The 13,970-nt window shown below is 30.5% G+C and overlaps 2 protein-coding genes across 2 annotated transcripts; both read left to right on the plus strand.

The window, feature by feature from the left end:
• Window positions 1-5,959: 5,959 nt before the first annotated feature.
• On the plus strand, window positions 5,960-6,926 carry LOC109339581 (protein YLS9-like). The gene has a single exon (XM_019577040.1). It carries the CDS (start codon window positions 6,100-6,102, stop codon window positions 6,781-6,783), a length of 684 nt encoding a protein of 227 aa, XP_019432585.1. The 5' UTR covers window positions 5,960-6,099; the 3' UTR covers window positions 6,784-6,926.
• A 5,760-nt stretch (window positions 6,927-12,686) lies between these two features.
• On the plus strand, window positions 12,687-13,611 carry LOC109339580 (protein YLS9-like). Its single transcript, XM_019577039.1, has one exon. The coding sequence runs from the start codon at window positions 12,772-12,774 to the stop codon at window positions 13,432-13,434; it is 663 nt and encodes a 220-aa protein (XP_019432584.1). The 5' UTR covers window positions 12,687-12,771; the 3' UTR covers window positions 13,435-13,611.
• The last annotated feature ends 359 nt before the right edge of the window (window positions 13,612-13,970 follow it).

Raw genomic sequence — 13,970 nt, forward strand, 5'->3', positions numbered from 1 at the left:
TTTAAACAAAAATATGATAATAAATCTAATTAAGTTAAACAAAATATGATATATTATGGAAACATGTACAAATAGTATATGAGTCAAATTTGTCGACCATTGGATAGAAATGATATTAATCTGAGTAGTTAAATTTATCATTGTTACGTCTTGCATTTAGAAGTCGATATGGTACAGGACGACTTCAATATAGTACAAAAGCCAATTTTGGACAAGTACGACTTCTGTGTTGAGGTCGTCATCACATGAAACAATTTCAAGCTTGAAGTCGTTATTAGTAAAAACGACTTTAGGAAATAAAATGTGTTATAGCTCATTTGGTAAAAGGCAACTTAATTTTCAATGAGAACCTAGGTTTGATTCCTCCTTATTCATTTTTTCATATTTTTCCTTTAGGTTAATATCATATATTAAATTGTAAGTCAAATTAAACAAGCTACATTGTAGCTCATTGGTAGAAAGTAATTGAAATTTCTCCTTCAAAGTACATTTTTTTTTTATTTACTAACAACAACTATAATTATAGAGTAAGATTTTTTGAAAAATGCAAAAAAAAAATAATAAATGTGCTAAATGATGTAGGAAGGAGTTGAACCTAGACTCTCGTTGATATTTAAGTTGTCTTTTACCAAATGGGCTATAAGGAAACATTGAAGTTATTTTCAATGATAACAACTTCTGGAAGTCGTTTCCGACTTCTACACTGAAGTCATATGATATCATCACAACTTCTTAAAAATATATAAAATGGTAATTGGTAACTAAATTTTTTCATCCAACATGTATAAAGTAGTTCGCTTCCAAACGAATTAATATGCAGTTCGCATATTAGTTTTGACCTTTAAATATCTCTTTGAATTTTATAATGAATCAAAAATAATAAAAATGTCTTGACTCATATAATTTGAATTTATTTCTATAATATTTCATATTTTATTTAAGATAATTACATTTAGTATCATTTTTCTTTAAAAGGTCACTTATTTATCATGCAAAAGTAGTCGGTTTAATGTATATATAAAAAGTATGAGGTTTCTGTATATGTAAAAATAGAAAAGTGGTCTATGTAATTTTACTAAAACTTATAAATGTATTCTAATTTACTCTATTAAATTTGATCTAAATTTATGTCATAACATGCAACTTTGATACCACTGGGGACGCTTCAAACATTAGTCACTAAGCTGTATAAATTTACTCAATTTAGCCCACGGGTCCATATACACATTCGAACGTTACTCACATTATTGTATTTTGTTTGATTCTACCAGTACAATAACAAAATCACATGCCCTCTCTGTCACCATATTTGAATTGACTATAAGTTTCGGCTTCAATCATTCTTTATATAAAAACATCATTTATTTTAAGAGTAAATTTTTTAAACTTATTCTTCATTTTAGTCATCAATTTTAAGGAAATCCAATTGTTTCAATTAGTAAGTAGATCTAAACTATTATATGTCTATAAAATTAATGGTTATGATTATGAGTAAATTTAAAAAATTTAACTTGGAGTGGCGGATCTCCAATTATAATAATAAAGCAGGCGAACTATGCACATACATTAAAAATAAATAAATAAGAAAATGAACTCTTTACTGAATAAATTAAATTAGATGATAGTGTTGTATTTAAGTTTAAAATGAATTGGGTCCTTTTTCTTAGTGGTTTGGGGTTATTATTTTTCGTTTTTGGGTTTGATTTTTTATTTATAATTGTATTTGTTTCTTTCTTGAATAAATTTTTTACTTATAAAAAATAATTGGGTTCAATCTTCAGATGTTTGAAAAAAATATGCATCTATCAACACCAAAAGCTTATTTCCCAACTTGTTACAAAAGATTATTTCCCAACTTGGCATATTATTACAGTGGAATCCAAATTAAGTTTTAAGATTAAAAAAGCTTATTTTCAGCTAAGAATAACAACTATTTTCTCTTGAGATTTTCTTGTATTGGATGATAAAAAAAATTTGAAAGTTCATTTTTTTAGTCTTTGATCTTTCTAACACATATTTTCTCTTATAAATATATGTCTTATTCTCGTTATAAAACAACATTGTGAGCTCTCGGGTATCTTTGAAATATGTTATTATATGAAGTCTCACATTGTCTAGTATTAAAATAGAATATAATATTATATATTGTACTCAGTTCTCTTGTAATAATGTATATCAGATAAAAGCATCAAATAGGAACATTTCATAGGCACTTGGGCACATAGGTGTGTTAGAGCTTGTAATCTTTATTCTCTAATAATATATTCCTAGTCGTTCAGCACTCCTGAGGACGTAGACACAATTGACAGAACCCCAATACCAAATTCTCTTGTTTCTTTTCTTCTATTTATTATATGCACTTTATTTCATTATTTGTGGTAAACGCAACACAACGATCGCTTCTGATGCACCAACAATTGGTATGAGAATCAATTGGTGGATGACTCTTAACTTCGGTGTTAGATAATGGCTAAAGATGGTGATGTCTGATGGCTAGACAAGGTGCGTCAAAAGTATTGCACAAGAATAAAGTAGATAAGTTGAAAGAGAAGAAAAAATGGCGGAATTGTGGTAGGGGTGATATATGTTGATCTAGAACCCCATAAATTCATGTACTAGACTAGGATCAGGGTGAAGATATGGACTCAGGTGACAGGTAATGCCAATATCTCTCTAGATGTTGAGAGGATGATCTCATTTGAGATGAGAAGTAAAATATATTAATGGTGTGTCTAGGATATCATATTTAATGATATTAATTTTTAGGATATAGACAAAAGCATAGAGACGTTGGCTGACTTTGATGCAAGGTGTAACACAGACATTGGTAGAGATGCAGGATGTGGCATGAGCATTGGCTTGAATGCAAGGATGTGACACATGTATTGGTTAGCATTGACGCAAGGTGTGTTTTGTGAATATGCTCCTTATGTGGAGTATGATAGTTCTTTTGAACTATGATTGTCGGACTAGACAATGATGATAGTGGTTGAGGCTCTCCAAGGAAGCTTCAAGGTTCAGTTTGACTGAGTATTGAAGAGGACGGTTGTTGGTAAACTTTTATGCAGAGGTTGCAATATATCGAAAGACTTCCTAGCAATAGGTGGCTAGGCGGCGTGTTTCATTTTATGGCGGTAAAGGAAGGTGCACTACAAGTTTGGAGAGCTACACTCTTGCTAACATCGTCTAGCATACTTAGAAGGTTTATGTCGTATGGGAGCACTTAAAGATAATTAGGCATTGAGCAAGGTTGAGTCATATATTCGCTAAGGTATAGATTCTTGTGTAGATTTCCTAAGGAGCGAGATATTCGTATATTTCAATCAATATGAAGATTGTTAGGATGTTTGAAATATGTTATTATTGAAGTCTCACATTGCCTAGCATATATAGTAGAATAATAATCTTATATATTGGACTCGGATCTCTTGTTATAATGTGCACCAGATAGAAGCATCAAATAAGAACACCTCATGGACACTTCAGTCCAGTGGTGTGCTAGAGCTTGTAATCATTATTCTCTAATAATATATTGGTAGTCGCTCAATACTCTCAGGAAATAGGCACAATTGACCAAACTTATTACCAAATTTTCTTGTTTCTTTTTTTCTATTCATTCTATACACTTTATTTAATTGCTTATAACAATAGCTATATAACGACCGCTTCCGCTGCACCTAAACTATATAAAATAAAACAACACTTGAGTTTTGCCACGAAAACAAATTAATTTATAGAATGAAACACAAACTCGGCAGAGAGAATTGCCAATACTGAATTGGGGCAGCTTAAACTATTGCCCCTTTTGTCACATTTAAATTTAGTCCTTTGCCAGTATGTTAGTATCACCTTATATCCATGAGCCTCGTTTCCTAAAATTACATGGTTTAAAAGTAAATATATTTATTATAAATTAATGATTGAAATGTGATTTAGTCAATTCGATTAGTCTGGTACCGATTAATCATTTCCATCTTTCCTCCTCTTAGTTTGGCACTTTGGCATAACATAATGGGATGGTACTTATTCATTACCGGAGAATCCTGGATGAGATTGCAATATATGGTAAACAAAAAATTTATTGGCCATAATTTTAAGTTATTTCTAATAAAAAATTAAAAATTATGAAAATTTTATTTATTCTGATATTTCAGTATTATACTTTCTAGAGCTAAACTCAGCCCAATCGTAGCAATAATTAAATAATTGGTACATAAACCGAATTATAATAAATGAGTTTGCTATGCATACATCTACTTTCATGAAGGATCATATGATATTAGCATCATGTACCAAAAGTTTTTGGACCAAAAACCCACTCAAAATTTGTAAAAGGTTATTTAGGTAAATCTATTTGTTTTATATTTAAAAAATTGAATTGTCCTCTCTCATTTCTCCTCTTTCATCTCGCATCTCTCCATTTTCACAATGAAGAACTCCATCCCTCCTTCGTTGCTAGCTATGCCACTATTGCTCATTACTATTAGTCAACATTTAGATTTTTTCATGTCCAAAATCCAAATATTCTTCCATTTTAATTTCCACTATAATCAAATAACGGTGTTGTGAAAATAAAAAGAAATAAGCTATAAGCACAAAGCATGTTCTATTACACAAATCATTTTACGTGCACAATATTTAACATCCCATTTTTATGCATCTCACTTTATTATTTTTTTGTCAGAATTAAAATGGTAATCACTATTTTTGTTGACCCTGTGATTTATGCTTTGAACACATAAAACATAAATCCTTTAATGAATTCAGATGTTTAATTACTAATATCTTTGATTTGAGGAAGGAATGGAGAAACAATAGTGGGAAAACTAGCCATGGAGGAAGGAATGGAGTTCTTAGGCCTTAAAGAGTATAAAATGAATGAGAGGCGAGAGATGAAGGAGGAGATAGGAAAATACATTTTTAATTTAAAATAAATAGATTTACGAAAATAACCTTATATGTTAAGTTATTTTTACAATTTTTGGGTAAGTTTTTGGTCCATAATTTTTTGTGCATGATGCTAACAATTCTTTATGAAATTAGGTGTACCCATCTTAGAAAACTCCTTTAATAAATAAACTAAAAAGGAATCTACATTTATGAAGGTGCAAATAATTAGATTTTAGTTATTTTGTAAAATAAAATATAATTAAAATCAAGTTTTGATTGATAAGTTAATATTTAATATGAAAAATGGATACACAGGTCTATCCAATATTTTTAAAATCTTGGATAATATTTATATTGTATGGTATAAAGCTTTTGGTAATATTTTGTAAGTATTACATTTTAGACAATTATGCATACTCTTTTCCTACATGTTTACCAAAAAGTGAAACATTCCATGCATTAATTCTTTTAGAATATTAATTTCATGTTCTATTCTCATCTAAACAAAAGACATGCCCAATCTTCTGAAAAAATTTCCGCCATGTACTAAATTTTAATCGAACTTTTTTTGGAGTTAAGTAATGTATCGTCTTTTGTGTGTGCAGTCACATATATGTTCATTGAAATTTAACCCAAAATCAACCCACTTCTTTTATAAGCTTTTCATGATCAATTTCATTTTTACCTTCTTATAAAGGAATTTCATATTTACTTGAATATGCATGAATAGATAAATATTGCGAACAAGATAACAAGGCTTATTCTATGTCTTTGTTTTTTGGTAACATAGTCATACTCATTTCCATAGTTTTGGATGTATATCAACCCACCCATTAGCGAAAAGGAAATGGTCACCATAGCCGCCATAATCCCCAATAATGGAATTTTCTGCCGTACAATGTTTCTTCGTGGTTGTTTCAAAAAACATTCCACCGGTCAATACAATCTCCTATTTAATAAGGCAAATATGCAAAACCAACGCGCATAAGTTATCTCAAACGAGTTGTGTTCAAAGAATGTTCAATAACCCTTTTTCTATATATACCATACCACCAATGCTATCACCCTTAAATCTCACAACTCACTAGATAATTCATTAAGTCACCTTTTACAATTCACATACAACATCTCTTCATTTCATTGTTTCTCCATCAATTTCTTTGTCACATCACATATTCATATATCACTTCTCATTTGCTAGCATATAACATGGCTGATAAGCAACCCGAATTAAACGGTGCCTTCTATGGCCCCGCCATTCCACCGAGGCAGCAACCACGATCCCATCACCATCATGGTGGCAGGAGCTGTTGTTGCTGTCTCTTTAGCTTCGTTTGGAAGCTCCTCATTGCACTCATTATCCTCGTCGGCCTCGCAATTCTCATCTTTTACCTCATTGTTCAACCCCGCCCCTTCAAGTTTTACGTGACGGGAGCCGAATTAACACAATTTGACTACACCAACAATACCCTCCACTATAACATGGCCCTCAACTTCACTGCACGCAACCCTAATAAGAAGTTAAGCATCTACTACGACAAAGTTGAGGCTTTAGCATACTATGAGGACTCAAGATTTGACACTACCAACGTGATCACTCACTTGAACTCATTCCGCCAATATAAGAAGAGCACTGATCTCATGAGTGGTGTTTTTTCAGGGCAGCATGTATTGTTACTTGATAATGATCAAGTTGCAAAATTGAATGAAGATAAGATTGATGGGGTTTATGATATCTATGTGAAGCTCCACTTCAGAATAAGGTTCAGGCTTGGAGATGCCATAACTAGCACTTACAAACCTACGGTGAAATGTGACATTGAGGTTCCCCTAAGTTCTAACAAAACCATGACTTTCTTTAAGTCCACCAAATGTGACGTTGATTTCTTCTAAGCACATCTTGCTTATTGAATTTATATTGGGAATTTTTCCTTTGCCCCCTAACTCTAGTTATTATATCTGTGTTATGTTTGTTGGTATTTTTTCATTCTTTCACTATAATATGTATACGTTTCCATGTAATAAACTATTATTTCTTTTGTACCCCAGATTTGTTTGGTTGAATTAATTTAATATCTATGTTTCAAATGAGATCGAATCTCCTAGATTTCTTTCTTCTTGTTTTGGTTTAGATTACATGTATATTTTACAGGAGGATATTTGAATTGAGAGTATTTAGTTATTTACAAATACGTTTCTATTTCTTCTTTTTTTCTTGTTTGATTCGTCACAAATAATTTATTCAGTTCTTAGTGTAAACCGATTATAGTTCAATAATCCCTTTCCAAATTAATTTTGGTTCAAAATCAATTAATCTCCATGGAGAATTGCACTACCTTCAAAATTGGGTGCATGTTAAGTTACACGATTAGTCATTTGTCCATCTTTCCCAAATTTTGTTTCGGCTGCATTGTGTAATTAGTACAAGCAATGCTATTAAGGTTGTTTATGTACACCCAAACTAATAAAAAAATAAAATCAATTAAATCCGAACTCTTTTGGATCGTTAGATTCGTTTTGTAAAAATAAAACGATTAATTAGAATCGACTTCCAAATTATTTTAAAAAACCAAACGCACATGTTCCATTTTATATATTTATCATGCTCTAGTATTACACATTTACATTTGTGATTTTTGTGGTATATCATTTATTGATATTATGTATAGATTATCTCAACGGTAGAATAACAATAACTCACCATATTATGTTATTTAAAAGTCTATAAGAAAACCATAGACTTTATAGATATTTTGTAACCAGTTTATCGTGAACTATTTTTCTACCTAACTAGGCATTAAACATTAACTCGTAGTTAATAGTAATAAAAATTTATAATTCATGTACTTGTCTAACCTCTTGTTGGATCATTTTTATTTTATTTTATTTTTTATATAAATAACAATATTACTACATTAACAACTTATAACTCTTAACTTTATTTATCATTTTCTTCTCAATAAATGTTATATTTTGATAGCAGTTTCTTCCAGATATCAACGTTAGCTCAATATTGCATTGCTACTGGAGTAAGTCAAATCAGAGTGATTTCATTGCAGCTTGTTAGTAATTTAACAATATATTTATACAGAGACTAATTTCACCCATAATTAAAATTTAAAAAGTAATTTGAAAGAAAAAATAATTTATATAACTATTTCCAAAAACATAAAATTTAGAAAAACTTTATACATTTTTCTCTTATTTAAAATATAAACTTACGAGGATGAATTATGGCATAACAATAAAATTGGTGTTTAGTGACTAAAAAGTCACAAGTTCAAATACTGAAAATAATATTCACTTATGACATAAGACTTAAGGTGAATGTGATATAATTCAAATAGAGTGAACACATTCTGTCCTAAAAAGTATATCACTTCAACCAATTACATATACTAGCACATGGAGTGACATATTTTTATGAGATACCATATATATATATATATATATTTCTTTAATTCCACCGAGTGTGCTTTATTGATTTATGGGGAATGCGCACAGAACATATTACTTATTTAATTAGTATTGGAATTTTTTTCCTCTACTATAAGGTTTGTTACTATTTTATTCATTCTTTGACCATATGTATACTTTTTCTTGTAATAAATTATAATTTCATGAGTATTCTAGATTTTTACACCAAAACTTATCTGATTTTGTATGAATTTATTGTAAACACAACATCTCAAAGATATTTCACTTTTCTTGTATAAATAACGGGGTTATTGACAAATTAGTTCCAGGAAATCAACACTCCAAGCTTTCCTATTAAGGGAAAAAGAAAGATGATATTCACTTATTTTAAGAATAAATATAAAAAATTTATTTCACATATTAACTATAAATTCAAGGAAAATCTAATAATTTGAATTAATTAATAAATCTAAATTATTAGATTTTACTGAAGGTGATGGTTAAAATATACTTACTCTATGAGTGAGTGAATTTCTTCAGGAGAAAGTATCACATAATTAAAACAATCGCAATCAAAGGACCCATTTTGGCAAAAACTAACTAGATGACTAGCCCATATATTGGCTTTCCTCTAAAATGTGGTGAAAGGAGAGAGTCAATTAGCAGAACTAAAAGTGGGTCTTCTAAATAAAATTGTGATATCTATTAAAAAATAACATATAATTTTAATTTTGTTTTCCATTACTTAAACAAAGTTTGAGACACATTTTAGAATTTGTGATCTCTATCCCGCATCTATTTCATTAACTAGGTTGAAACAATATTGGGATGTTGGACAATACACTGGATGAGCCCCACTTCCACTTTGGAATATGGTTTAATTAGGACTAGAAATGCGTATGATTCGTGGTTTAACTAGCTCAACTTATTAACTTGGCCCGATTTTAATAACATTGACATATATTCCTCCTCAAAATATGAAATACCTTGATACGTACCAACTAGTGTTAAAAGTGTTTTCTAATGGAACAATCCTTCACAAATTCTGTCACAAATAATCAACTAATTTTTCTGATGGAATGTTCATTTGCAACATGATTTGACATTACATACAAAATTTATGACAATATATTCCATTGCAAACTTACAAATTTTCAACAGACTTTCTGTCGAAAATTCCATCACAGAGTGCAATACGGATCCACTTTAAATCCCATTTCCTCATCTTGCATTGTGGATCTACTTCCATTTTCTTTCTTGTTGAACCAATCAGCACAAACCAATGATAAAATATTACATTTTCATTTATTTTGCGGGCCAAGCTAAAGTTATAGGGCGGTCAATTTTATCATCACTAATTACAATGTTTATACCCAAATAATAAAAACTACATATAAAATATAAAATAATGATACAAGATTATTAACAAAAAAAAATATTATTGACAAATAAGTAAAGAATTTAGTTAATAAGTGTACTAAAATTACACTTCAAAAATTTTAATCTAAAAAAAAAGCCTTTTACCTAACTACTAACTATCCTTTTGTCCATTTGGAATATCTTAGTACATTGGAGAAAAAACTATCACATTTTATACATTTAAATTGTTTTACAGCATGTGTTTATTAGTTTTTTAACTAGTTAGTTAGCTAGTTAGTTTACACTATAAATAAAGTTTTTCATGCTTCGATAATTCAATGAGCAAAAATCACAATATTGATTTTATGCTTCCGCATTATTTTCGCAATATGATATCAAAGCTTTCATTATGAAGGTTCTGCTCTGCCTCTGCTACGCATTCATACTTCTAGTCAAAATTTCTTGTTAGTGTGAGAAGAATATGAAGAAAAAGATTAGTTATTCCCCCGCATGTTCCGGTGATCATGAAGGACCTTGTTACAACCATTACAAGCATTGAATATTGGTTGCAAAAAGCAAAAGATTGTGTCTGTCTAGTTACAAAGCAATCATTGTCAAGAAACTCAGAGTTTTTTACACCTTATCACATACTTCGAAGGTTAATCCAATCATAGTGTTCATCAAATAAATCAAAGAGGTATTATTCACTTTTGTTATATGGGTTATTATGAAAGAAGGAACTCTTGTCACCTTAAGTCTTCTATTTTTTGAACACAAGAAAATATACTTTGGTGACTTTGAATCTAATACCTTAGTTGATCATAATATTGAGTTAAGTGATGAAACTGTTTGACTAATGGTGCTGAGGGAGGAAGAACATTTGCCTAGAGATGATCACTTCAAAAATCCTCATGCTGGACATTTAACTTAAGTGTTAGAAAACAATCACTATATTGGATGATGAAGGCACACACTTATTTTGGTTTTGGACCATGGAGCATTTTTTTTTATCTTTGAACTATTTGGATATATTGTACCACCAAATTAAAGTTTGTACTTGAGGCTATAATCATTCAAAAGATGGAAGAACTAGTACTAAGCACATTGGGGTGGAAAATGCATTTCAGCCTCTAACTTTTTGGTTCACTTCATAAAGATCTTCCACCAATCTTGGCAATTCTGTTTTCTCATTGCAATCAATTCAAGAAGAGGAAGAAGAAGACTGAATACAACAACAACAACAATAACAACAACAACAAGATCAACAACAACAACAAGATCAACAAAGATCAACAACAACAACAAGATGAACAAGATCCATAACAACAAGATCAAGTGATCGAGAAAATTCAATCACGTTAGGATCGAGATTCTGATCCATTATATTGTCATGATAACAAATCGAATTGTCAAGCTGGAGTCAATTAATATTTACCCTCCAGCTTGAGGGGACTATTGGAGAAGAAAGCTACCACTTTACACATTTAAATTGTTTTACAACATGTGTTTATTAGTTTGTTAGCTAGTTAGTTTACACTATAAATAAAGTTTTTCATGTCTTGATAATTCAATGAGAAAAATTCACAATATTAATTTTATGCTTCCGCATTATTTTCGCAATAATATGCTCAACTATATAAGCTAATATAATATATTATCACATTATTATTTGCCTAATGATTAATGTATTATATAAGCTTATAATTATTGACGTTTATATTTTAAGGCTAAATTAATCATGCCTATATATATGATCAAGGCCTAATGCATATATAATAAGCTCTTGCGCTTTTTTACTATTTTAATCCTAAATAGATACCATCAACTCCTTTATGCATGTGATAAAGATGATTGTCAAGTTTAAGATGATATTAATTTGTACATGATGACACAATATCTTATATATACTTATACGTACCAATCACTACATCTTATTAAAATCTTATCACTTTTATCTTATATTTCCTTATCTTATTAAGCTTTACACTATCATGTATGTGTTAGTGTTTTGTCTGGAGATTAAGTATACCTAAAACAAGAAAAAAATAATATAATTTGACACTACTTTTATTTATGAGATATAATAAAATAATATTTTTATCTTTATGTGTAAATGCAAAAATAATAAATTATTTCTCTATTAGTAGAGATGATCCTTTCCCATTCCATAGGAACATTTAACAAAAAACTTATTATTTGAAGGAAGCAAATTTTAAATATCATACTTGATATTTCACACATTCGTATATAAATATTTATATAGTTACTTTTTCTACTTCCCCGCATTCATTTTAACAGTGCAAAGTTACTTTAATATTCTAGAAACTAGAAACATTGCTTATGAAAAAATCCACTACCCAAAAGAACCTATCCGTAACGATAAAAAAAAGGAGGTTGAGAAACAGTAAAAGGCAAAGCATGCAATAGGCAATGCCTTTGCATTCAATAGTCAATTCCTTTGCATGCAATAGTCAATGCCTTTGTAAGTTGGAGAACTGAAGTTTCCACGAACCAGCACCTTGGACGCGCATGACTCACACGCAGAAACCGCACATAGCAAATCCCATTCACAAGCAAGCGTGTTTTCGTTATGGTATTTTAATTTCAAGGGCCAAAGTAGAATTTTTATTGTTGTTATATTATTAAATAATATAACATAATTTATCGACAAAAGGAAAGAAAGAATAAGATGGATAACACAAATTGAATAATAACTTTCTACCTCACATCTAATATCTTAGTTAAAATTTGACATATAATCTTAGAGAGCATATTTTGTGTCAAAATATTTTGAAAATAGAGATTTTTTTATGTCAAAATCATTATATTTCTATGTCCCAAATAATAGAATACATTCATTAATAGGGATCTTTTTTCGCAACACATTTTGATTGATATTTTCATTCAACTATCATGTGATTTTTCCGTACATTAAACGCGCTTTTCTAATCTGCCTAAACCGCCTCTTACTATTCCTCATATATTCCCTCTCCTACACCTATAAAACCACACAACAAGTTCCGTATTTCATTCCATATATATCATCCCATTTTTCTCTTCATAATCACTTTCATCACTCATTCATTTTCTACGCTCACACCAGCCATGTCAAATTTGAACGGTGCCTACTACGGCCCCGCCGTCCCACCCCCAAAATCCTACCATCGCCCATCACGTGGCAGCGGCTGCGGCTGCTGCTGCGGCTGTCTCTTCAGTCTCATCTTCAAACTCATCCTCACCATCATCGTCATCCTCGGCATCGCCGTTTTCCTCTTCTGGCTCATAGTCCGTCCCAACAAAGTTAAAGTCCACGTCACAGAAGCCACACTCACACAATTCAACTACACCAATAACAACACACTATATTACAATCTTAACCTCAACGTCACTATTCGTAACCCTAACAAGAGACTCGGCATCTACTACGACTACATCGAAGCGCAACCGTTTTACCATGATGCAAGGTTCGGTTCAGTGATGCTTCAACCGTTCTACCAGGGTCATAAGACAACTAATGAGTTAAACGCTGCGTTTAACGGTCAACATGTGGTTGTGCTCGGTGCTAACCAGATTTCGGAACTGGATAAGGAGAAAGTTTCAGGGGTTTATGATATTGAAGTGAAGCTTTATCTTAAGATTAGGTTCAAGTTGGGTGTGTTGAAGACAGGGAAAATGAAACCCAATATTGACTGTGACTTGAAGGTTCCATTGACTAGTTCAAACAATGGTGGTGTTTTTCAAACCACCAAGTGTGACTGGGGTTTCTGATGATTCATTCTTGTTATTGTTTTTTAATGATATTTGTTCATTGATTGGACATAGTCGTATACTATTTCATTTACACTATTTACTTATTCCATAATAATGTATATTCTACCATTCCATTAGGTGGAATAGGTTTTGGTTTATAGTTTATTAATAGAGTATCTACTTACTAGTTATTTCTTTTTGTTACTCACCATTTTAATTATCGCTTTAAGGAAATACATGCCGTTTAAAATAAAATAATTAGTCAGGTATTACAAACTTGGTAAATTAATGATTTTTTTAACTAAAATACTACCACAATTTTCTTTGAATTACCAGTATTATTTTCATTTTTAAGAGAAATGATTTGTATAATTGATGTATTGATCACTTTTAAGAGAAATAACTTCCCTCAATATTGTATTGATCCTATTGTTAGAATTATAAAGTTCTAATTAAGGTGAGCATCATATATTTGATACAATGATATTAACTATTTATTTTCGGGGTTACATTATAAGTGATCTAATTAGTGATACCCTTAGATTTCTAAAAGG

The sequence above is a fragment of the Lupinus angustifolius genome, unplaced genomic scaffold, assembly GCF_001865875.1.
Source record: "Lupinus angustifolius cultivar Tanjil unplaced genomic scaffold, LupAngTanjil_v1.0 Scaffold_81_158, whole genome shotgun sequence".
NCBI lineage: Eukaryota > Viridiplantae > Streptophyta > Magnoliopsida > Fabales > Fabaceae > Lupinus > Lupinus angustifolius.

Excerpts from the sequence above, each read along its gene's own strand:
- LOC109339581 (XM_019577040.1), top strand. The coding sequence starts at position 6,100 with ATGGCTGATAAGCAACCCGAATTAAACGGTGCCTTCTATGGCCCCGCC.
- LOC109339580 (XM_019577039.1), top strand. The coding sequence starts at position 12,772 with ATGTCAAATTTGAACGGTGCCTACTACGGCCCCGCCGTCCCACCCCCA.